The sequence below is a fragment of the Schistocerca americana genome, chromosome 3 (genome assembly GCF_021461395.2).
Source record: "Schistocerca americana isolate TAMUIC-IGC-003095 chromosome 3, iqSchAmer2.1, whole genome shotgun sequence".
In the NCBI taxonomy this organism is placed as follows: domain Eukaryota; kingdom Metazoa; phylum Arthropoda; class Insecta; order Orthoptera; family Acrididae; genus Schistocerca; species Schistocerca americana.
The window spans coordinates 643244408-643270416 of record NC_060121.1 but is presented as its reverse complement, the minus strand read 5'-3'; the positions used below and the strand labels follow the sequence as shown (position 1 = coordinate 643270416).

At 40.1% G+C, this 26009-nt stretch overlaps 1 protein-coding gene across 1 annotated transcript in view; it reads left to right on the top strand.

The window, feature by feature from the left end:
• LOC124605094 (HEAT repeat-containing protein 3) overlaps positions 1-26009 on the top strand; it is a 295904-nt gene that overhangs the window by 125984 nt on the left and 143911 nt on the right. Inside the window, exon 4 of the mRNA XM_047136544.1 lies at positions 19974-20068. Within this exon, the coding sequence (XP_046992500.1) occupies positions 19974-20068 (95 nt within the window). The remainder of the gene's footprint in view (positions 1-19973; positions 20069-26009) is intronic.

Sequence of the window (26009 nt, the reverse complement as noted above, 5' to 3'; positions counted from 1 at the left end):
TGATATCTCAGGGTTTCTCAGCACAGTTGATTAGTAGTGTGCTTCCAGGACTCTGCCGAATTGTTTTCATTTTGTGCACAGTGTTCCCACGAGCGACCAAGTCATCTTCTTCAGGTGCTGCAGGTTTTGCTGTTGTGTGTACTCAGTGCCTGGACTCTAAATAGACCAGATTGGTTGGAGTCCAGGCATGAGAACACACAGCAGCAAAACTTGCAGCACATTAAGACGATGGCTGGATCAGCCACTGAAGTACTCTGCATGAAATGTAAACAACTACTCAGCAGAGTGCCTGGAAACATGCTGTTAACTTCCATAAGAATAATCTACCTCGAAGTGAAGTAGCATGCATAGTAAACGGTGCAATCAAAGGCAAAGGCATGATAAGACTGGCTATTCCTCCCATTCTAATGTTAGTTGTTATTCAGACTAAATAGTAATTTAAAGTTCATTCTCAGTGCAGTGCTAACCATTTTTATTTATGTATTCAATAAAATACACTTTGTTGTAACTTTTTTAATTCCTTAAATAAGGAGCAGCATACTAAAATCTTCATTGGAAAAAAATCAGTTATCAAATTTGTGAATAAAGTATTGTAAAAACTGTCTTGAAAATTATAAGTTACATTTAACATAGGATACTGGTCTGTTTTCTATCCACGTGGTCGGGTGTAAAAGGCCCAAGTAGTGAGCGTGCGCGCACGTGTGTGTGTGTGTGTGTGTGTGTGTGTGTGTGTGAGGGGGGGGGGTCATAACAATCTACCCTTTTCATAGTATTATGAATATCTCTCTTACATGTTTGCATTGAATCAGCAAGATATGCCCTCTTGAATTAGGTTTTGGTTTTGAGCGTGATTAATTTGATGTACGGAATAAATTTGAATCATGAAACTGACACTTGCTGTCTCAGCAGTTACTGATGTCTTTCTGCAATCAAAGCATTTTGGTTTTTGCCTTGTGGGAATAACATTTTATCCAAAGCATCATTGAGCATGGTGGCGCAGTGGTTAGCACACTATACTCTCATTCAGGAGGGTGACAGTTAAAACCCGCATCCAACCAGCCTGATTTGGGTTCTCCATGGTTTCCCCTAAATTGTTTTGGACAAATGCTGGGATGGTTCCTTTGAAAGGGCACTGCTGACTTCCTTCCCCATTCTTCCCTAATCCAATGGGACCAATGACTGTTTGGTCTCCTCCTCCAAATCGACCAACCAAATTATCGCCACAAACATATTCCTTGCTTTTTGTGACTCAACTGTGTATTGAAAGTGTTGGTGAAAATTTTGATCTACAGATATGATTATGATCCTCTGATAATCCTGTGCACTGATTGATATTCATAAATGTCTTGTAAATACACACATAGAGGTGAGCGAGCGTCCCCCTCCCACAGACGGACGCGCGCACACGCATGCGCCCCCCCCCTACACACACACACACACACACACACACACACACACACACACTCTTTCTCCTGTCAATTGGCTTATTGTGTCCTCAGGGTGTATACGACCCGGGAGATCCGGGAATTTTTTCGTCCGGGAGAAAACTGGGAAAAACGAGGGGAATTTTTTAGAATTCTGGAAGAATTTCATTGTTTTAGTTACCAGTTAAATTTTTGTGATTTTGACTGGTAAGAACCAATACTCTAATGAAGGATATTACTGTATCCCGCTTTTGCAGAATAATACTGCAGCAACAAAACATGAACAAGAGGGGGGGGGACGAAAATGCGACTTTAGTCGCAAAGGAAATGCACCATATACTACAACAGAACACTGTGCTCATACAAGCGTCTGCCTACCAAAGTGTGTCAAAGGCTTTAGGAAGAATATGCAGTGCTTCCTAACAACAAATTGCCTCCGATGAGCATGACGTGACAGCTGTTTACATTAGATTCATTTGAGCAGATGCGGGCGGGCTCTTGCGTGTGCGCAGTTGAATCGCGTGTGAGTAGTACCTTCTCCCGCTTCTGGCTACAGATGTGTGCCTTGGCGCCACTATCTAAATGGCTCCGGTTCGAAAATCGTAGATCCGGGGCTGATGCACAGAGCAGTCTGAGTCGTAGTGGGGAGGTGGGTAGTCTCCACGGGACCTGTGTTTACATTTAGTGATTTTGGTTTTTTCCTTGTCAGTTACTGCTCTCACATTAACTGAAAACAAAAAGGATTTCTGTAGCTGGGAGCTACCAAATGAATTAAAGTACGTTTGCATAATTACGGAAGGCTAAAATATGTTGTTAGTTTCAGGTGTTTTTTCCCACCTTTCTGACAGTCAAGCAGTAGTCGCCTGGCAGAACAATGAAGTTATTTTTGTCTGTTTGCTAAAGAGATTTGGCTTTTATTAATCTTTTGCACTGAGGCAATCAATTTATTTGAAACGAAGTGTTTAATTTCACACTGTTGGCTAGTTTCAACTGTTCGCTGCATTTACAGTGCACGTTTTCCATCTTCTAGCTTGTATGGCATTGTGCCATAATAATGAACGAAACATGAGATAATAGAGTACTGGTACTCAAGAAAATTTACATCAGAATCTGGACATACGATTGTACACTTTAAGCCGAATTATGCATTTTAGTATGGTTCACGAAATTCCGATGCTCTCGAAGTATCCTTTGATGTCTTGTTTCTTTTATGACATAATGCAAGATCTTTTAATGTTTTACACATACGAACATGCGGGTTTCCTGCGTAATCGTAGCTGCACAGGCACAGTGACGCCTTTTGTCTGGCGCTCTCTAGCAGCTGCTGAAACGAACCAATTTCTAGTAGGTCATGGGAAAATATTGCGAATGATGGTTTGAAAAGTGTTACTTTCAAAGTAAATTTCCTTTTACGCAAGATCAACTATGTGCGAGAATGTACGATGAATTTCTTAGATCACAGAGCGTTTGACTCTCATTCAAAAATCAACTCTTTGAGGACGACAATCTAGAAGAATTTCGAGCCCAGAAGATCAGAGATTTATGTCATTATTAAAAATTTTACTGGCACATTTGTGTGATGTTTCTCAATGTTTCAAAAAGATCCACATTATATGTGGAAGCTTAGCTTCTCTTGCAGCTTATTAATCTTCGAGACAAGTATTATTTGTGAAAGCTTTGTTTTTCTTGTAGCAGCACTGTCTATTAATTTCCACGATTAACTTTTCTTTTTTCTGTGTTCGCACTACTTACGAGTGATCTTGCTATTGGTTGCTACATCACGTGTCCTATGCTGTCATCAGCTGGCGAGATCACGTGACATGAGCTATGGCTGGCTTACAAAAGCGCGTCTCAATCTCGATTTCATTGCTTCAGAAAGTAACATGCAGTGTTTGGTGGAGTTCGAATTTATACCTCCGTAACAAGAAAAAATGCAGCGCACATGTTGCTGCACATCAAAGATCTTTCCAAAATGTGTTTTTCTCCCCTGGGTTTCATTTTCTAAAGTGCCGGCAAATTCTACATCTGAGTAGAAAACCATAAACATTCTAAGGATTGATAAGTTTAACAGTGCCGAGGGCGAGGAAAAGTATACTGTCGCTTAACACGGAAAAAGTGTATTTTCAACTGGGAGAAAGTGTGCACTACTATCCATTAAAATTGCTACACAATAAAGATGACGTGCTACAGACGCCAAATTTAACCGACAGGAAGAAGATGCTGTGATATGCAAATGATTAGCTAAAGCTTTTCAGAGCATTCACACAAGGTTGGTGCAGGTGGCGACACCTACAACGTGCTGACATGAGGAAAGTTTCCAACTGATTTCTCATACACAAACAGTAGGTGACAGATGTTGCCTGGTGAAACGCTGTTGTGATACCTCGTGTAAGGAGGAGAAATGCGTACCATCACGTTTCCGACTTTGATAAATGTCGGATTGTAGCCTATCGCGATTGCGGTTTATCGGGACATTACTGCTCGCATTGGTCGAGATCCAGTGACTGTTAGCAGAATATGGAATCGGTGGCGTCAGGAGGGTAATAGGAACGCCGTGCCAGATCCCAACGGCCTCGTATCACTAGCACTCAAGATGACAGGCATCTTATCCGCATGGCTGTAACGGATCATGCAGCCACGTCTCGACCCCTGAGTTAAAAGATGGGAACGTTTGCAAGACAACAACCATCTGCACGAACAGTTGGATGACGTTTGCAGCAGCATGGACTATCAGCTCGGAGACCTTGGCCTTGACACTGCATCACAGACAGGAGCACCTGGAATGGTGTACTCAACGACGAACCTGGGTGCACGAAGGGCAAAACATCATTTTTTTGGATGAATCCAGGTTCTGTTTACAGTATCATGATGGTCGCATCCGTATTTGGCGACGTCAGGATGAATGCACATTGGAAGCGTGTATTCGTCATCGCCATACTGGCGTATCGCCCGGTGTGATGGTATTGATTGCCATTGGTTACACGTCTCGGTCACCTCTTGTTCGTATTGACCACACTTTGAACAGTGGACGTTACATTTCAGATGTATTAAGACCCGTGGCTCTACCCTTCATTCGATCCCTGCGAAACCCTACATTCCAGCAGGATAATGCACGACCACATGTTGCAGGTCCTGTACGGGCGTTTCTGGATACAGAAAATGTTCAACTGCTGCCCTGGCCAGCACATTCTCCAGATCTCTCACCAACTGAAAACGTCTTGTCAGTGGTGGCCGAGCAACTGGCTCGTTATAATACACCAATCACTACTCTTGATGAACTGTGGTATCGTGTTGAAGCTGCATGGGCAGCTGTAATTGTACACGCCATCCAAGCTCTATTTTACTCAATGCCCAGGCATATCAAGGCCATTGTTATGTCCAGAGGCAGTTGTTATGGGTACTGATTTCTCAGGATCTATGCACCCAAATAACGTGGAAATGTAATCACATGTCAGTTCTAGTATAATACATCTGTCAAATGAATACCCGTTTATCATCTGCATTTCTTCTTGGTGTAGCAATTTTAATGGCCAGTAGTGTATTTTCAACCGAGAAGTCTGGGATTTTTTTTTTTTTTCCTTGTCCATGTATACACCCTTACACCCTTGTCCTTCAGTAAAAACAGGTTTGAGGTACTCCATACAATAATAACTTTCCTGTATCCTGCAAAGTAACATTTGCTTGCCAGAAATATAAGATTTAAACCAGATGTAGGCAACTCTGTGGATACATATTTACAACTTTCTAAGTAGCAGATCATGATTGAGCATATCAAAGACTTTAGATAGCTCTAGAAAGGACCCACAATTGAATTCATGTATAGGTATAGCGTTAGAGATGAAAAGTCAAAGCAGCTGTTTCAGTAGACTTTGTTTTTGTGGAAAGCGATTTTGAGTGTCAAGTAGTATTTTATTTTTATTCAAAAACTTAGCTAACCTGCCATGCATGACTAGCGTAAAAAGATAAATAAGAGTGACATAGTTTTGTATGTCACGTGTGCCGTCATTTGGGTGAAGTGCCTTCTTTACTGATTAGATTTGTTTGTTAATATTCCTATACTAAATAATGCATTGATGATCTCAGTTAGCTGAGAAAATGTTGAGCTTGATTTGTTTGAGAACTCATCTGGAGTACTATTGGAACTACAGGATGTTCTAATTTTTAGTTATCTACCTCTTACTGCCACTGTATTCACTGGATTCAGAAGCATGGTATTTTCATTTTGGGAATCGTTCACATTGTTGATGGGATTACATTGGTATTTAATGCAATTATGTATGTTTTCAATCTGCTTGATATCTTTAAAAGTTCTTTCTTCACTTCTTATGAATTACTTATTGGATGCTATCTACCTTTGCTCACATTCTCATTACGAACTTTCCAAATTGATTTCACTTTCTTGTTCTTTTTATGTAGTCATGTCATTTGCAACCTCTTTTCCTGCTGCTATAACTTTACCTAACACCTTCGTGTTGCTTCTTACGTGTAGTTTCAAAGCTATATTTTGTTTTGTTGCGGTATTGAGCTCTCAAAATGTTTCTGCTGATTTCTTTATGCCCTATGTTATCCACGCATTTGACAATACTTTAACGTGGTTATTTTATTCACCAAGAATCCAACATCAAAGCAATATAAATAATTACAGAAAAATAATTCAAAAGCTTTAGTGAAATTATCTGAGATACTTTTCACCAATTTACTTTTTGTAGCATCTAGTTGTAGATCTTTTTGTTTTTTATTAGTGACTCCTCTTCTGTTACAGTTATCATTTATTCTTCAATTATAATTAAGCACTGATTTGTGCTCTTGTAGATCTTAGACTGTTAGGGGCCATAGGTCCTCTACACTCTCTGTATGAGTAGACTTTTTGTTGGTTTGTTCTCTTGGAGACTGTTGCTTTTGGGATCACCATCATAGAGGTTGTCTACTATTCATCCAAAACTTATCAGGCTCATGCAGAGTACGAGAAATCAGTGTGTCCCCATAGTACTAAAAAATTGTTGTTATCCATAAATAAAAGTTGACTTCCACAAGTCTCAGTATTAGCTCCTATTCTATTTGAACTTTATACTTCTAACGTGCCAGTAACGAGATCATAGAAATTCTTTACACTGATGGCGTAGCAATAACTACCAAACAAAACATCTAAATGGAGAAGAATACGTTCTCACGGCAGATTTTGAACAGCTGAATGAATATTATAAGCTATGAGTACTGTCCAAATCTTACCAAAACAGAAAGTTGCGCATTCCACCTCTAGCAAATAGAAAACTGAAAGTTTTGTTTTGCAACAAATAAATATGTTACAGCTATCATCCATAATACCTGGGCAGTTACTGTCAACTGTTCCTTCACACGCAAAAAATACATGCTGCTCTCTAGAGAAAAACTAAAGACCAGAAATAATGCAATAAGGAAATTGGCATGAACAGCTTGGGGAGTGCGGGCAAATATTCTGTGCACTGCTGAAAAATCCCTAGTGCACTCAGCTGTGGGGTACTGTGCTGCACTTTATTGCAGGAACAGGTACACAAATGAAACAGATTGCATCTAAGAGTATCTGTGTGCTTTGTAACAGGAACGCTGAAAGCCACATTGACACCTTGGCTCCATGCCATTGCAGGCATCATACTGTCAGGCCTGAGCCAGCAACAGGCCTCTATTAGAGAATGGAACAAGCTTCATCCTCCCAAGACTACTACCAACCCACATCATACTGGATAATGCTTCCATTTGAAATTCTCAGACCTGTATGGGGAAAATGATGTCCTGTTGCAGTGTCCTTTCATTAGGAGGCGGCATGGAAAGAAATGTCTTAACAGAAGCTTTCATCATGAAAGCTACAGATCCCACTGCACCGATGTCACTTTTTGAACTATGTAGGATGATTTGATGCCACCTAAACAGGTCTGAACAGGCTATACCACAAATAGCTGAGACATTGTTAGTAGCTCTGAATGTGACTAGAGCAGTGGAGGAGACAGGAAGCACATTCCTCATCAGGGCTCCAATAGCAGATAGTCTGGGTAATTTAGTGATATCCATTTAATAGCTTTAGATGTAGCTTCTAGGACATCAAATATTGGTATTGATCTGTAAATGTGGAATACTGTGTCAGAGCTATTATTTCTGTAGGCTTTTTTGTGGTTTGTAATTTTTCTCTGTAAAATTTATGATATGTATTTTTTATCTTTCATATTTCTAATTTGAAACCGAGGATTGTGTGTGTCTACTCATATGCTGCACAAGTCATTTTCATAGTGTATGGCAAGGGTTATGTCTTGTACCTCATCATTTTAGCCCTTCCCTGTTTCATTCGCAAATGATATGTAGGAGGAACAACTGGCAATAAACCCTCATGTGACCTTCTAATTTCTCTGATCCGTTCGTTGTAGTCATTTCGAAGTCATGTGGGAGGAAGCAATATGTTGCTCGATTCTTCTTTGAACATGTTAGTTGTGCACAATATTATTTCATGTGGGAGTGAAGGCACTTCAGTTCCCTTATCGTGAATTTTTATCATGATTTCACGAAGACACCAGGAACCAGTTGATAATATATGAAGAAGTGTACTGAGCGCATTCACAGTGTGATGCGCTTTCTTTAATCACCACTGCATGTGTTTACTGTAATGTCATCATGTGTTTCCATTAGTGACCAAAGGAGCCCAAGTGCAATAATATTGTGGTTAATTAGTACTCTCCCTAAATTGTAAAAATAAACCTCTCTGTGGCACATGATGCTTCTTTTGCAGCGTATGCTACTGGAGGTTGTTGAGCACTTCTACAATGGTCTCACAATAACTAAACTATCCTGCTGTGATGAAATGTGCCACTCTTCAGTGGATATCCCCCCCCCCCCTCTCTCTCTCTCTCTCTCTCTCTCTCTCTCTCTCTCTCTCTCTCTCTCTCTCTCTCTCTCTCTCTCTCTCTCCCCCCCCCCCCCCCTCCATCCATCCATCCCTCTCTCTCTCTCTCTCTCTCTCATTTGTTGATAAATTACATTTTCTTAAGATTTTTCTAATGAATATTATACTGGCATCTATGACTCCTACAGTTAGTTTTATGTGGTTATTCCATTTGGTCACTTTGAACAGTTACTCAGTGGTATTTTACAGTTGTTAAGGTTTCCAGTGATTTATAGTGAATAGCATAGTGAACCTAAACAGAACTTTACACCCATTTTGGTGGAGCACTGTATTTAACGGACTATAAGATGCACCTTAATTTTTAAGCAGTTATTTTTTAAAAACATTTTTACCATTAGATTGCAAAACCAGACTAAAAAAAATCTTGGATTATGAAACTGAATTGACCTTTAAAAACACTGAAATATCGTAATCTGAATGTCTTCTTCTTCATCGTTGTCCTCTTCATATGCAAGATCATCTTCACTACCATCGAGAGCATTACTTATGTCACTTTTTGTGAACGATATGACAGTAATGTCTTCTTTAACTCCAGACATTGACTGTTTGATCCACTGATGCACTTTTTTGATTGTAGCTCATTTCAAAGCTCCCTTTGACAAGCATTCATGTTGGATTTCATCCATTACTCTCGTATACACTTTAAATAGTGTATTTATCGAGTCATCAAGAGACTGCAATTGTAAAGTAAGTCCTTCTGGAATAATAGCAAGCTCTGTATTTTATCTCAATGTCTCTTTCACAGAATTAATTTCATACCAGCCCTGTCCATCCTGCCCTTTTCATGTATCTGAGCAGCAATACCTGGTGGTATTTCAGGTGGGTTTGGGAATGTTTTATGCTGGAAAATGATCATTGGATTAAGTTTAGTACCATCAGCACAACATGAAAGGACAAGAGTGTAGTGCATATTTTCGTGTCTGCTTGTTTTTATATTTACAGTTTTAGCACTTTTCAAGGCAACAGTTCTGTTACTCGACACATCAAATGTAAGAGGAGTTTCATCCGTATTTGCTATTTTCCTTAGTTCCATGCCGGTCTTCTTTCAGGTTTGAATAATAGTGATGGAAAGATAGTATTCTCTCTTTATACTCGTATGACATTTTCTGATATGTGTTGGTTTTGGTTCTCTTGCTAAGTCCATAACACTTCATAAACCTGAGATGCCAACGAACTCTACTCTCAGAGTCTAAGTTCCACTGTAATGCTAGCTTACAACCATATATTTGAATCATTTTTGTATTAATTCCAATGTCGTTTTGATGGTGTCCTTGAATCCCTTTTGATACGTCATTTCTAGTTTGGGCCATTTTGTATTCAGTCCACTATTTGCACATTTAGTCTTCCTCAAATTTTATTTATTTGTTTATTTTTTAATGATTTTTCTGTTGGTAGAGGGCGGAAATGCTGCTCTGGTGCTCTGTTCCCATGTTGTTCTGCATGGGCTATTAATTTCAATTTATAGCCTACATCATATGAATACCATTTATTTTTTACCATTATGAAACTAGCTACTAACAAAAATATTATACTGTTACGGATAACACAAAACACCGTAAATTCAAGGTCACTGGCACCGTAGACTGTAAGATGCATCATAGTATTCTGGGTTTGTGATGGCGGGGCAGGAGGGAGAGGGTGTTAGCAAGCTTGTGAATCCCCGCAAATCATGTTCGTCACATTGGTGTACTGCTGTTGTCAGTTGAATCCAGTGTTGCCAGATAGAGATAGATTTCCCACAGCATTGGATATACGGCCATTTTTGAGACAGGTGAGAATTTAAGGTCAAACACTGGAAATTTTTGTATTAATTTTGGTTACAAGACACACAGGAATGTTGAAGGCAGTTTTTCAAAGAAAAAGTGCATCTTATAGTCAGTAAAATAAGGCATGTAACATTTATATATGCTCAGGATTGCCAGTCCCTGCAGCAATCATTGATCATCCACAGCTCTTCATTACAGACTTCTGAAGTTGCAGCCTTTCCGTAGAGTACAGCATTGTCTGTGAACAGCCTCATGGAGCTTCTAACATTATGCACTAAATAATTTATATCTGTTGTAAATAGTAATGCCCCTCCTTCGGGGTACTCGAAGTTATCTTTACATCAGTACCAAAATAGTTTCATGTTTTTGCCAATAATTTTTGGGTAAGTAGTAGTAAATTTCAATGACAGTGCTCACAAACCAATGGACTTCAAGAGCAGACTGACAAGAAGTCCACAGATACGGCAATTGCAATGGACTTCGTGGCCACTCGCGGCCGTAAAGATCTACAAGAGTACAAATTTGTGCTTAATAATAATAATTGAAGAATAAATGAAAACTCTGACACAAGAGAAGCCACTAATGAAAGCAACACAATTTGATGCTGCAAGTTGAGAAAAAATATGAAAGGTAATATCAGTAAAGCTTTTGATTAGCTTTCCTGAAGCTGACAGGTATAGCATTGACGTTACATGCAGCACACTGATAAGGAATTGTACACACACCTGCTCTCCATAAAATCAAGTTATCTGTGACAGAGCTAATGAGTGTGGCTATCCTTGGTGCTGCCAGAAAAAGAACTTTGACTTTATGCTTGAAGAACATATGATCATACAGACAAACCACTTTGACCATCGTAGAGACTCCTATGTAGAGGACACAGAAATAGTCATCCATGATGTTGAGAAGCAGCCGAAAGAGTTGAAAACAAGTAATTTGCCTAGTCTGGATGTAATCTCAATTTGGTTTTACAGAGTACTCCTCAGCATTGGCCCCATACTTAGCTTCCATTTATCATGAATGTCTCGCCCAGGACAAAGTCCCAAGCAATTGGAGGAAAGTACAGGCAACTCTTGTACTTAGGAAGGGTAAAAGAACAGACCCACATAACTACAGACCAAAGTTCTTAACATTGGTTTGCTGCATAATTCTTCAGCATATTCAAAGTTTGAATACAATAAATTTCCTTGTCTGCAAATCAGGGCATATTTAGAAAATATAGCTAGTGCAAAACTCAGCTTGCCCTATTGTCACACGATATCCTGCAAATCATAGGTGAACTGCAAGTGGCATTTCATATTCTTAGATTTCTGGAAAGCTTTCGACATCATGCCCCACTGCGAACTATTAACTAAAGTCCAAGCATATGGAATAGGTTCCCAGATATACAAGTGGCTCAAAGAGATCGTAGGCAATGTAATCTATAATGTTGCCCTGGATGCTGAACATTCATCAGAGACAAAGGTATTGTCAGGAGTGCCCCAGGGAATTATGAGAAGACTGCTCTTGTAAATAAACATTCTGACAGATACATTGAACAGCAACCTGTGACTGTTTGTTAGTGATGCTACAGTGTATGGGAAGGTGTGTTCATTGAGTGATGAATGGCAGCTTGCTCCAAGTATAGAAAAATGTAAGTTAATGTGGATGAGTACAAGAAAAAATCCTGTGGTGATCAAATATCCAGGTGTAACGGTGTAAAACTAAGGCAATAGAATCAGTATGTGAGGTCAGTAATAGGGAAAATGAATTGTCAATTTATTATGAGAATTCTAGGAACATGTAGCTCATCCATAAAAGTGACTGTATATAGAACACAAGCACAAACAATTTTTGATAACTTCTCGTGTTTGGGAGACCCAACAGGGTGGAAATTGAGATGTACTGCTAGATTTGTTACCGGTAGGTTTGATCAACATGTGAGTGTTAGACGTGCATTCTGAACTTAAATGGGAGTCTCTGGAGGGAAGGAGATGTTCTTTTCACAGACACTACTGAGAAAATTTAGAGAACCGGCATTTCTGGTTGACCGCAGAACGACTCTACTGTTGTCAGTGTAAAATTTGTCTAAGGACCGTGATGAAAAGATAGAGAAATCAAGGCTCGCACAGAGGTGCATGAGCAATCATTTTCCGCTTGCTCCATTAGCAAGTGGAACAGGAAATGGAATGACTAGTGCTAGCACAAGGTACCCTCTGTGTGCATCATATGGTGGCTTTGGAGTATGTATGTAGATGTAGTCATATTTTGGGAGATAACTGTAGGAAGGCCAAGAACTTTGAACCTTTCCTCTTCAGCTTCTTGAGGTGAGGCATTCACCTTCAATTTGAATTTCAAAGTTTTGCAGCTCCTTCGTGGTTGGTAGCCATTTAAAAAAAAAAAAAAAAAAAAAAAAAAAAAAAAAAAAAAAAAAAAAAAAAAAAATGTTCTTGTTCTTTCTGTAGATTGTCATCATCAACAATAATATATACATGTCCTTCAGTCATATCCTTTCATCTTAAACTAAAAGATGCTTGTCTTGTGGCAGATTCTCCAAAATAGTAGTCACTAAATATCATAACACAAATGTCAATGCTTATTGAAGGAGAAAAATGACCATGATTCAGAACTATTATATTTTGTAAGGAAATCTTTTTAATTATTGTAATTGGAAATTGTGTGTAAAGTATCAGTTTCCCTCTAAACATTTTACAAGAGGAGTGGAAATGAATTAGCTGTACCAGTTTAAGCTAGGCAACTTCAAATGATGGATGAATATTACTGAGCCCACTGGATGATACATTACCCCACTGAGAGATGATACCGTGTTGTTTCCCCGTGGTGCTTTCAGCTTCATCATTTAACCAAAACAAAAAGTTAACACATTCCTTAATTTGCTTGTTGTAACAGAGAATGAGCTTTACAGAAGTCACAGATTATCAGTGTTGTGTTTCATGGAAATTACTGCAGGATATTGTCAATCAAGATTGGCTGAATGTTTTTGTTTAACAGGTTTATCATTGCAACTGAGTGAAAAACATATGATATAAAAGTTGTTAAAATTTTTTGTTTTGCCTGCACATGCATTACTTCTAAATCAGGAAAAAATAATATGAAGATCTCATTCCATTGTTAATCAATATAAAGTTTATGTAATGAGTAATACTTACAAAATAATGAGAAAGAGGGGGGAAAAGTCAGTGAGTGGAGTGAAGAATCTGAGCAAATACTCTGACGATATACCATTTCTGTGGTTTGAACCAGCCAATGTCTGTGACAATTTCCAAAATTTTTGTTGTTTACTTGCAGTTTAGGGTTACAATTTTTAAAGACTTGCATTGGGAAATACAACATTTAGTTTACTGTATGAAACGGCCTTTTAATGTGCTACATCGGACGTCTTGTCGTTTCCCTGTCACCTTATTACAAAACAAATTCCAAAGCCTTCTACCTCATTTAACATTCCATCAAAATTTAGCTGAATTGTCAATGTTCGGTTAGAAGTAGCAGGAAACTGATTTTGTGTTTGTGACTTTTATCTCCCATGACTTGTCATTACTGCTCACAATTTGTGCAATAAATGTGATATGGAAATAAAAAATGTACCTCTTGTCAAAAACTTTGAATTTTGAGTTATTGTGATGTTTATGTTCAGCTTTAAATTCTGAGCAGCTTTGTGTGTGTGTGTGTGTGTGTGTGTGTGTGTGTGTGAGTGTGAGTGTGAGTGTGAGTGTGAGAGAGAGAGAGAGAGAGAGAGAGAGAGAGAGAGATATGACAGGTTGAATATTTGTGATGGAAAAGAGGTGTTTCAACATAATGCATTTTAAAGTTTCACTTTTTTACCATTGTTTAATTGGACATATTTAAGAAATAAATTGTGCATATATATTACTAATAAAATGGCCTTTCTCAAATGGTACAGAGTTTTTTTAAAGTTAACATTACATATAATGCGATTAACCCCTTCCGACCTAAAACACACTGCAGTGTACATGAATTTAAAAACCAAGTATATGGGCTTCAAGTTGAGAGAAAATAGTGCAGCCTGTGCTGCTTTCTTTTGCTATGGCCAACTGCAAATTGGCAAGATCTGTTGGCATTTATAATTCTGATACAGAAAATGACCACTTGCTTCATTTGGTATTATTGTAATCACAAACAAAACTGCTCTGAGCTCCTCAAAATGCTTATAAAATTAGGAGATGCTTTTTGTTGAAACATTGCATACACAGCTGTAAAATTTTGAAAAGAAGCCTCTTACCGGCCAGTGTTATTTTCTGATAACAGCAAGAGCTCCGTTCCAGAAGACTGGAATTCATTGTTTGTAATTATGTTATTGACTCCGTTGAATTCAAACAACTTCCAAATTAATAAAAGCCTGTACCGAATGAAGGAAATTATTATAACTTGCAAAAAACTAAAATGGGATATTTTAGACATTATTGAACATTTTTGCTTGTACTGAAAATTTTACTTCTCCAACAAGAGATCCCTTTTCACGAATGTAGAAGTGTATAATGTTTTCACCTACTGACACAGTTCTTCTGTATTTGAGGTTTTCTTTCAGTTTTTGTCCTTATATTTGTCATGCTGCCAAATTAGAACCAAATAAACTATAACTAAATAAAATATGTAAGAGAATGATACACTCATAATTTTCCTGTGCCATTCATTGTAGTGCTGTGTGATGGTATGGGATTCTTCCATGACACAAGTGGTAATAATTCAGTAATATGCACATGATCAAATAAAATGATTGGATGGTTACTAAAATACACATTGACAACAAAGTAAATGAGGAACTGCCCAAAAGGAAAACAAAAAGAAAATATAACATTGGCAGAGTTAGGTTGCTGGACCAAAGAACAATACGGACACTTTTAGTCATTATCCACAGGCTGTGCTTCCCACACAACTCCCGCACGGTAGATTAGAGCTCCAAGAATTTGCAAGTATTTATAATTTAGCCATCGGCCTGATCTAGAGTAAGTTGCTGATGTGTCTGGCTCTTTCTGTGAGCTTAGTTGCTGAATTGAGGATGACACTTGGTTGGGTTTGGTGTCATTGATGTAGAGTCCCAGGTTTCCTGCTGGTGTGAAGGTGTGTTTAATGTAAGTGGATATGTTGGTTTTACCCTTTCCTGTGATACCATTAGTCTTTGCTATTACAAATTATTTGCACCATATGTTCATCATATTTGATAATTTGGAAAGATTCAGAGTATGCCAGTTGTAACAGTGGGCACACTGCATCTGTCCTTAACATCGCCTGTGAGCATGCCACTCAGCTTTTGGCTGTAGTAGGTGGAAAAGTGTACCCACCGGTGCAGTTTTTTTCTGTTGGTGTAACAATGTACTTACATCTGAACCTGAGTCGATTATAAAGTAGCAACGATTGCTTGCCTGCCTACAGCATATAGGCAGTGCAATAATGTGAAAAAAAACTTGCTTGATTTGGTGTGTGGGGTCATGATCTATTTATGGGTGATAACTGGACCAGTTTTGAGTGCCGTGTCATCGTAAAGTATGCTTATATCGTAGATGATACTCCTTGGGCTAATGAGGGTGCCCTCATTTATGACTGGGTGCATTTGTGGAGCGTGTGGCATTTGTTGAGTAAGATGTGCAACTTCTCTGATCTGCTGAGAGGGGGTATTGACAGTGAAGGTGATTTAGGCAGCTCTGCCAGTTTTGCAAAAGGAAGTCTGGGATTGCAACAAGTATAACCACTTTTCCTCATGCTTGGTGGTTGATCACAGCACCAGAAGATAGCTTGGGCAGTGAGTTCTTGAGGCCGCATGTTGGCCTTGGATCCATACTTGTGAGGAAGTTCAAGCTGTGCCTGTTATGTTGAGTTGTTTCTCAGAAAGGTAGGCAACTGTGTGTTATTAATCTTGGTCTACATCTGTTACTAATGTGGAATGGATACTGCCGAGAAAAACTGCATGGTGAAGCAATTTGTGACCTTTACACCTTCGGTATTGTCAGAGATGGTTAGTGAGGCTGATTTATAATGGTTCACCATGATGGACAGGTATAGCTGCCGTTATTGGAATAACAGTTGACCGAGCTCAAATAGCGAGCTGATCAGTTAGCAGTGGTAGAAACTGCAATTGATCGAGCCTGACAGTACCATTATTCTCTGTACCAAATTGATAGTATTCTTCGATATTCTCCGTGTGTTTGATTGATTTAAGTGTTTTGTGTGCTGGCTAGATGCATGTGCATGCCCTGACTTGTTTGTTTGTTTTCCTTTTTTTAATTATATGGTGTTTAAGATTGTAGATTTTAAGGCTATCTAATTGTGTGATTTATTTGTTGTAATACTGGTCACTGTTGTCTGGCTTTACAATTACTGTGGTTTCGAGGGCATTACTGACCGGTCATCGTAGTCCCTGTCAATTTGATGTTACCAGAGCAAATAAGCTGTTTTAAGGCTATTGGCTAGGATCTAAATCTCGCGGAAGTTTTTAGGTATTTTCTATAACAAGGAAAAAGCAATTTATGGAGACTGGTTTCTGAACGTTCTTGGAGTTAAAGTAGCAGCATTGATAAGGAGGGGGAAGAGAGTTGGAATGGAAACTGCCAGGGATAAATTTATGTGCCAGATGTTATTGATAATGTTTTAAAAGACTCAGAAAAAATGTAAGCAAGAAACACTAGTATTTATAAAATTTAAAACTGTTATGACAATTAATTAAAAAAAAGCAATGACATAATTTTGAAGGCTGTGAAACAAATAAGAAATTACAGCAGGCCGAATAACTATACAGCTTCAGTTAAATTCACAATCACCACAGTTTGCACAGGTGAATTACTGCATTAAAGAATTATGTTAAGAAACTAACAAAGAATTACAGAAAAGAAGTCACTTGCGATTTTTAAAAGGAAACACATCAGAGATACCCAACAGCTGGGTGAAATAGCCACTTGCAACGAGCTGCATCTAAAATGTCTTAACTGGGTAAAGGCAAATAATCTTTCACTTCCTCCTTGAGAGAGAGAGAGAGAGAGAGAGAGAGAGAGATAGAGAGAGAGAGAGAGAGAGAGAGAGAATTCAGAACCCAGTCACCATAAACTGCTTTTCCATTGGTACAGACACTATGCAAAAACAAATACATGGATCTCAGCCGACAGCCTTTCGTGAGCTCGTTCACTGTGGTAACATCAAATTGACTGGGACTTTGATAACTGGCCAGTGAGGCCCTCAAAACAACAGTAATTATAAAGCCAGACAACAGTGATCAGCTCTGCAACAAGTAGAATACACAATTAGGCACAGCCTTAAAATCTCCAATCTCTAACAGTATTTAAAAAAAAAAAAAAAAAAAAAAAAAACGGGCAAGCACATGCATCTAGCTACTACACATAACTCTTAAAATCACTCAACTACCTAGAAAATACCAGTTAATACTATCAACTCAGTACAGAGAATAATATACTGTTAGAATAGCCCAATTGCAGTTTCTTACATTGCAAACTTTTCAGCTCAATATTTGAGCTCAGTCAACTATTATTCTGGTGACGATGGCTATAAATGTCTGTCTTCGAGAAGTATTCTAAATCAGCTTCACTAACCACCTCCAACAACATTAGATGTAAAGTTCATAAATTTCTCACCATACAGTTTTGCTTGGCGGTACCCATTCCACATTCATAATAGATGTAGACTAACATTAATAATGCTGGACTGCCTCCCTTTCTGAGAAACAGTTCCACATAACCAGTACAGCTCGAACCTCAACACAAACGTGGTCAAAGGCTAAAACACAGTCACTACCCAAGCTGTCTTCCAGTGTTGTGACCAGACAGCAGACACGATGAAAACTGGTCATACTCATTGCAATCCCAGATGTCCTTTTGCAACACTGGCAAGTGTAATGACCATCAATACACATACTCACATGGGACAATTTTCTTTGTGCCGTTTGGCGATCCGTTTGATTCTGCCAGCAGAATGAATGATTATCTTCTTTACTTTACTTGATGCGGGTCCACTTGCTTACTGCCAATAACTGGTGCTGAAGTGTGTCAAATATTATAAAAAGGAATGTTGCCACTTACCATGAAGCGGAGATGTTGAGTCGCAAATAGGCACAACAAAAAGACTGTCACAGAATAAGCTTTCAGCCAACAAGGCCTTTGTGAAAAATAGGCAACAGACGTATACACACACTCATGCAAATGCAACTTGCACACACATGACCACAGTTGCTAGCAGCTGAACCCAGGCCGGTTGGCTGAAAGCTTATTTTGTGACAGCATTTTTTTTTTTTTTTTGGTGCCTATCTGTGACTCATCATCTCCACTGTATGGTAAGTAGCAACTATCCTTTCCATAATATTGTCATGACCAAAACCATTGGACTGCTCAGGCATCAAATCTGGAAACTGCCACTGCAGATTTTCTGTGATCACTAGGAAAACCTTTTTGCACGAGTGCCAAGTCCAACATAGCAAACCACAGTATTGATTCCTTGGATAGGAATTTCAGAACTTATACTTTCACTTGCAGCATGGAAACTGTGCTAGTTTTGGGGACCAAATTACTGGTCATATTTGTTGTCTGTTTGCTGGAATAACTTAAGGTTGTGTGTTGCAGTTAGAGTTTGGAGGTCACTAACGTGCTTTGCAGATCACCTTGTAGGCATAGGAACTCTTTCCATTTGAGCCCCTTTGAAGTCATGATGCAATGTGATTGACTTTCTTCATTGACTGTGTTCCAAGGGTTGCTGATTTATATGATACTTCCATCACGCAATTGATAATAATTCAGTAACACATATATAATCAGATAAATTGATTTTGTTAGGACTATTATGGAAATATACCTTGACAGTGGAATTGCCAAAAAGGTAAACAAAGAGAAAACATAACATTAGCAAAGCTAGGTCGGTAGACCAAAGATCAATATATACACTTAAAATAATTACCCACAGATGACACGTTCCACAGTGGTATGGAATTGTAAGCAGGTTCTCTCTCTCTCTCTCTCTCTCTCTCTGTGTGTGTGTGTGTGGGGGGGGGGGGGGGGGGGGGCGGGTGCAGTAAATGGAAACTGTGTAGAAAAGAGATAAGTTTCAATGTGTCACTAAAAGGAAGTATATTGTGACTTCTTAAAGAAATCAGAACACTTGGTTTAAATGACAAATTGAAAAATACCTCTCTCTCTCTCTCTCTCTCTCTCTCTCTCTCTCTCTCTCTCTCTCTCTCTTTTTTTTTTTGCACAGTCTCAGATTTTGTTGACTTGCTCAGATCTGGATATTTTGGTGTCTGTTTATTTGCCAGCAGTTACTTACTTCGTAGAGGCACAATATTATTTTTCCATTAACATTCTGTATATGTATTTGCTGCAAAAGGTGCCATTAATCATAGCGTTTACGAAGTCTGTAGTAGACTTGAAAGGGATTAAACATTTCATATGATGGAAATATGACCAACTCACTACTAGGTACTCTCTGAACTTACTGCTTTGCCGGAACAAGAAAGTAGGTGCAGTTCGTTTGGAAGTATAGATCTTGACAGAACTTTAATTCCTATAATTGACAATGTTTTTGGAGCCTGAAAGTATGTATATATAAACCACTGCCTTATTTATCAAATGGAGTACAAAACTGTTTACAATTAGAAAACAAGTTATGCTGTGATTCAGTATTGGTTTATTGAAGTTCCTGTGTTTAGTTACAATGGAGTTGAGACTATTCTTGCATAATTTTAATTTATTAGATGCATGATTACCAGTGTTCAGTGATAACTACAGTTAGTGTCCCCTTCCTGGTCTAAAAAACTGAATTAGTTTGTCATCATCTATGTCCTTCATTCATATTTTAATTCCTTTGTTTCATTTTTGTTCTAACAGTGTTCTATTTATCTTCCAGTACGCAGATGATTGGCAGGAGTGCGGCGACAAGAAAATTGTATCAGAGTACACAGATACTTTCATTCAGGCAGTACATCTCCTGCTTAACCTGTGGTAAGTGCATATTTATGATTCTCAAATGTTATATTATAACAACATTTCTCATCCCATGCAGTAATTCCCCTGACCAGTGGTTCAGGGTGACTTTCCCGAAATCTACCCCTTTTCTTAGACCTCTCCAGTCCTTGTTCTGCCACCGCTTGGTGAGTAGACTTTTTTAATTATCCAATTAAAGACTTGTATTATGTAATTATTCACAAATTTATCACTTTTATATGCCTGAAGATTTTTATTCTTGAAGATCTCCTGTCCAAATATAACTTTAGCTTGAGTTTCACAGTGGTTAGCTCACTTGACTTGCATTCAGGAAATGTGGTGTTCACATATCCATCTAGCCAACCTGATGTAAGATATTTAAGATTTTCTTAAATGACTTAAGCTAACTACAGGATGTTTCCTGTGAAAAGGACATGGCCAGTTTCTTCCCCTTTCTTGTCTTAACCAAGTGTGTTCCATCTCCAGCGACTACAGATGTGCATGGTACAGATCTCAGCATGCCAGCCTGTGTTTTGTGCCTTGGGCTAGCTTACTTCGCCTGCCAGGCTCAGCCCATTGCACTGTACTTTCAGAATATTCATCACGTCAACCTGTTGCTCTGCTGTGGCTGTTAAAATATAAAGGGGGAGGGGGACAGAAGTTTTTGGTGTTGTGTACTACATGTTCCCCACTGTGTGTCAGTGGAGTTCTAAATTGTCGGTATGTTTTGAATTGCCCTATTTAGTATTAAGAAGTATAATTAGAAGAACCTGTGAAGAGTAAAGCTGTTGTGATTGTTATTGGCATCACATACACTCTTTTCATGATAAAGATGTGATCAAAAGTATCCGGACACCCCCCAAAAACATAAGTTTTTCATATTAAGTGCGTTGTGCTGCCACCTACTACCAGGTACTCCATATCAGCGACCTTAGTTAGTAGTCATTAGACATCGTGAGAGAGCAGAATGGGGTGCTCCGCGGAACTCACGGACTTCGATCATTGTCAGGTGATTGGTTGTCACTTGCGTCGTATGTCTGTATGCGAGATTCCCACACTCCTAAAGATCCCTAGGTCCACTGTTTCTGATGTGTTAGTGAATTGTAAACATGAAGGAACATCTACAGCACGAAAGCGTGTACGCCGACCTCGTCTGTTGACTGACACAGACTGCCGATAGTTGAAGAGGGCCGTGATGTGTAATAGGCAGACATCTATCTAGACCATCACACAGGAATTACAAATTCGTGAGGATCCACTGCAAGTACTACGAACATTAGATGGGAGGTGTGAGAACTTGGATTTCATGGTCGAGCGCCTGCTCGTAAGCCACATATCACGCCGGTAAATTCCAAATGACACCTTGCGTGGTGTAAGGAGCGTAAACATTGGACGACTGAACAGTGGAAAAATGTTGTGTGGAGTGACAAATGAAGGTACACAATGTGGCAATCCGATGGCAGGGTGTGGGTATGGCGAATGCCCGGTGAACATCATCTGCCAGCATGTGTAGTGCCAACAGTAAAATTCGGAGGCGGTGGTGTTTGGTGTAGTCGTGTTTCTCATGGAGGGGACTTGCACCCCTTGTTGTTCCGTGTGGCGCTATCACAGCACAGGCCTACATTGATGTTTTAAGCACCTTCTTGCTTCCCACTGTTAAAAAGGAATTCGGTGATGACGACTGCATCTTTCAACATGATCGAGCACCTGTTCATAATACACGTCCTGTGAGGGAGTGGGCCGGCCACAGTGTCCGAGCGGTTCTAGGCGCTTCAGTCCAGAACCACGCGACTGATATGGTTGCAGGTTCGAATCCTGCCTGGGGCATGGATGTGAGTGATGTCCTTAGGTTAGTTAGGTGTAAGTAGTTCTAAGTTCTAGGGGGCTGATGACCTCAGATGTTAAGTCCCATAGTGCTCAGAGCCATTTGAACCATTTTTTGTGATGGAGTGGTTACACTACAATAACAGCCCTGTAATGGACTGGCCTGCACAGAGTCCTGAGCTGAATCCTGTAGAACACCTTTGGGATGTTTTGGAACACCAACTTCGTGCCAGGCCTCATTGACTGGCATTGAAACCTCTCCTCAGTGCAGCACTCCATCAAAAATGGGCTGCCATTCCCCAAGAAACTTCCCATCACCTGATTGAACATATGCATGCGAAAGTGGAAGCTGTCATCAAGTCTAAGTGTGGGCCAACGCTATATTGAATTCCAGCATTATTGCGCATCTTGCTAGACGTAGAAAGTAGGTGAACTGGCACTGCTGCAAAGAATGAAATTAATCACAATTAATTAACCACTGACAAACTCCCGTGCATAGTTGATTGAAATGACAATAAAGGAGGGATATCTGCAGGACTTTGCAGACAGATATAGCACATAATACAGCAGAGGGAACAGGTTGGTAAGGTACATCAACCTGACTGGATTGGCTATTCGAGCTGCATTCAGCTGCACAGTACTAAGAGTCCTCCAGTCTGGCTTGTGTACTGTATGGGCTAGACTGTGAGGAAATACTAGGCAGACTGAAAAATACAACGTGCAAAACTCTGCCAGTAGCCTCATTGTTCGAGTATGTTAAACTCTAATTCTTCATATTCCTTTCCAAATTCACTAGCAGGAACTTGTGCACTTGTTGTAGTTGAAATACAAACATTGAAAGGTGACAGGCAAAATCTTAGGAAAAGAATACCAAGGCACTTCCTCTCTCTAGCTATAGGAAAAACATGCATACGTGCATGCGTACCCACACACACACACACACACACACACACACACACACACACACACACACACACTTCCTCGGACGATTTCCAATGTCTGCTAGTGGTAATAGATGGATTATTGTTCGCAATGATTATCTGACACACTATGCCATTACAAAAACCGTGAAAACAGCTGAAGCATCCGAGGTAGCCAAATTTATCGTGGAAGACATTGTATTAAAACACGCTGCCCCAAGGCCATTAATTGCGGATCAAGGGAAAGATTTTAAATCGAATCTTGTGACAGAGATAACCGTCGGTGCAACATTACTCATCACATGACGACTGCCTACTATCCGCAAACTAACGCCTTAATAAGACCTTGGCCGACATGCTATCAGTATCGAGCAGAGCAACTGGGATGAGGTGCTACCTTTCATGATGTTTGCCTACAACACTGCCAAACAAAACACCACAGAATTTATCCCATTTTTCCTGGTGCATGGGCGTGAGGCGACTTAAGACAATGGACACTGTGTTTCCATTACATCCTGATGACGTGGACTATGGCTACGTAGGCCAGGTGTTAACCAGAGCCGAGGGAGCTTGGTGGTTAGTTTGACTCCGCACGCTGCAGGCTTCGATTGCCGAAGACATGACAGGAGCCACCGCCCTGTTGTCTACCAGCCTCGCGACCTCTGTATCTTCATTCCTGTTCGGAAGGTTGGCCTCTCAGAGAAGCTCCTCAGGTGCTAGTTTGGATCTTATAAGGTTGTAATACAGTTGTCAGACATTACTTATGAAGTTGAAGATTTCGACATCGACACAAGACGACAAAAGGTCAATGATATGGTCCACGTTCTTCGAATGAAGCCCTACAAGGATCCTGCAACCCAGGGTAAATTCGAAGCTTCAGCGATAGGCAACAAGCAGAAAGATGACGGAGAGCGTAGCGGCAAAAGAAGTTCTAAGAAGATCACCGCCAAGGCAAGAATCAGGAGTCGGAGTATGCAGGACTGATGACTCGTTCCCAGAGTACGAGGACATAACACTGAGGTGCTATTCTCTGTAGCAGAGTTCAATGTCGTAAATGATGCTGAGTAACACCGTGCTGTAGTTGTTATGATACTAGACTGTTGCATGAAGGGTTTGTGAGTTCAAAACTCACCTGAACTGTACAATTTTAATTTCTATATTCAGTTCGAGTACATTCTAGAAGTATCCACAAATGTCAAGAATCATTGTACTGAAATGTTCTGTAGCTGTATATCTACTGTATGTGCTCTGGCCGGAGGCAGTTCGCTCCGCACTCTTGTATGTGCAAGTGCTGAACAAACCTTCGTTAAGTGAAGAAGTTAGTGTTTGTCATTCATCTCATTACATCTTCTTCTATGTGACATTATCTGTGGATTGAAGCATTCAGAGAACTCTTTAAGAATGGCAAGTAGCTTCTTCTGTTGTTCCTTAGTGAGATCTGGTGATAGTCGAGCTAGAAGATCTTGTCTCACAGTGGTAGCACTGACTTCACCCACAGATTCGATATGGGAAGTTTCTATGACGCTCAGCTGTTCTTCAATTAACGGCTCAGCGTATGCTATGCACATGCGACTAGGAGGGGTCTGTGGTTCTCGGCGACAGTGAACTATCCACAATTCACCGAATCCATTCTTAAACGAGACGCCAGAGACTGGGATGACCAAGTTATTCTCCAGTGGTATGCTCCTCTTATATTCCACTAAAAGATCCATGGGTTTATGCGTGGTGTGACACATGACAATTACCTTTCTAGTGCTGACTGCAGGAATGATCACTTCATCCAGCACACAGTCTTCACACACTCGGGTGCGCATCTTCCTGTCCACAGTATCTCATCTCATCCAGCATAATCTTCGAGTGACCACAATCTGTAATTGCCGGAGAAGCCATAAAAAAAGTCCCATCCGAGAATGATGTCATGACTACACTCTTGTAAGATGATGAATCCTAAGGGCTGTGTATGGTCACTTATACCCACAGGAATGGTACATCTTCCTGTAAGTGTTACATATTTCCCATTAGCCACCTTCAGCAGAGATGTTTTGTTGTCGACGAATACGGTTTTCTGCAACTGGCGGCGGTACTTCTCTTAAATGACTGAATATGATGCTCCAGAGTGAACAAGAGCTTGTGCAGGTCAGCCAGCCATGAAGATATTGCCATGGTTTCCTATCATTTTTGTAGTGATCGACAGCGGAGGATTTTTCTCTTTGGCAGCCTCACCTCCAAGGAAGGTCGCATCCTATAGTTTTTCAAGTGGCGGTGGCTAGTTGATTGGCTGGAGCTTCTAAACGGCGATGGAGAACTTGATCAGTGTGTTGGTGAGCGTCCTCTCCAACTGCTAGCTTGCGGCGATGGTGACCTACGTCGTCCTGCACCCACATCTTCTGGTGGTTCATCTTCGTCGTCCCGGAGTCTTTCTGGGCAATAGCACACCACATGTCCCGTTCATCCACAGTGGAAACATACTGGTTGGTTATCTTGGGTCCTCCAGACATCAGTCTTCCTTGGTGCCCAAGCAGGTTTCTCATGTGGCATTGAAGGAATGTAACTCCACCTGGATCTTGACTTTTTCACCATTTTAAAGGGAAATGAAGGATGAGAGATTGGGTTCAATGTCTTCCACTTGCTCCTTTATGACCTCTTGAAGTGTGTCGGTTTGTTGCTCGCCCTGCAATCCAAGTGTCTTCTGAACATCCTCTCTCACTATATGACAAAACCACTTCTGAAATCAGTTGCTTCCTCCATCACAGACATCGATACGACATTTGGAAGCCATTCAAACTTCTTGTGTGTAATTCTTTTTTGATGCAGTGTTTCGATATACTGGCACCATTTTATGAAGTCGTCTGCTTTCGAAACCACCTTCAGGAGAAGGGCTTGATACATGTCCTCAGAAGCACCCTTCGTGAGATGTGCAACATTATCTCCCTCCTTCATTCTAGGATCCACTATTTTACACAGCACCAAGATATCTTGAATGTAGGGTGCTGTAGTTTCTCTGGGACGCTGTGCCCTGCACTTTATCTGCAGCCTTGCACTTCTGTCGTTGTGTGTCACCAAAAACTTGTGCAGTTCTGCCTGGAATACTTCCCAGCTTGTGTACTGCTACTCATTGTTCTCATACCCTTGCTTGGCAGTGCCCGCCAAGTAGAAAAATACATTAGCCACACATAGTGTCATCCCATTTGTTAAATTTGGCTGTCTTCCTATGT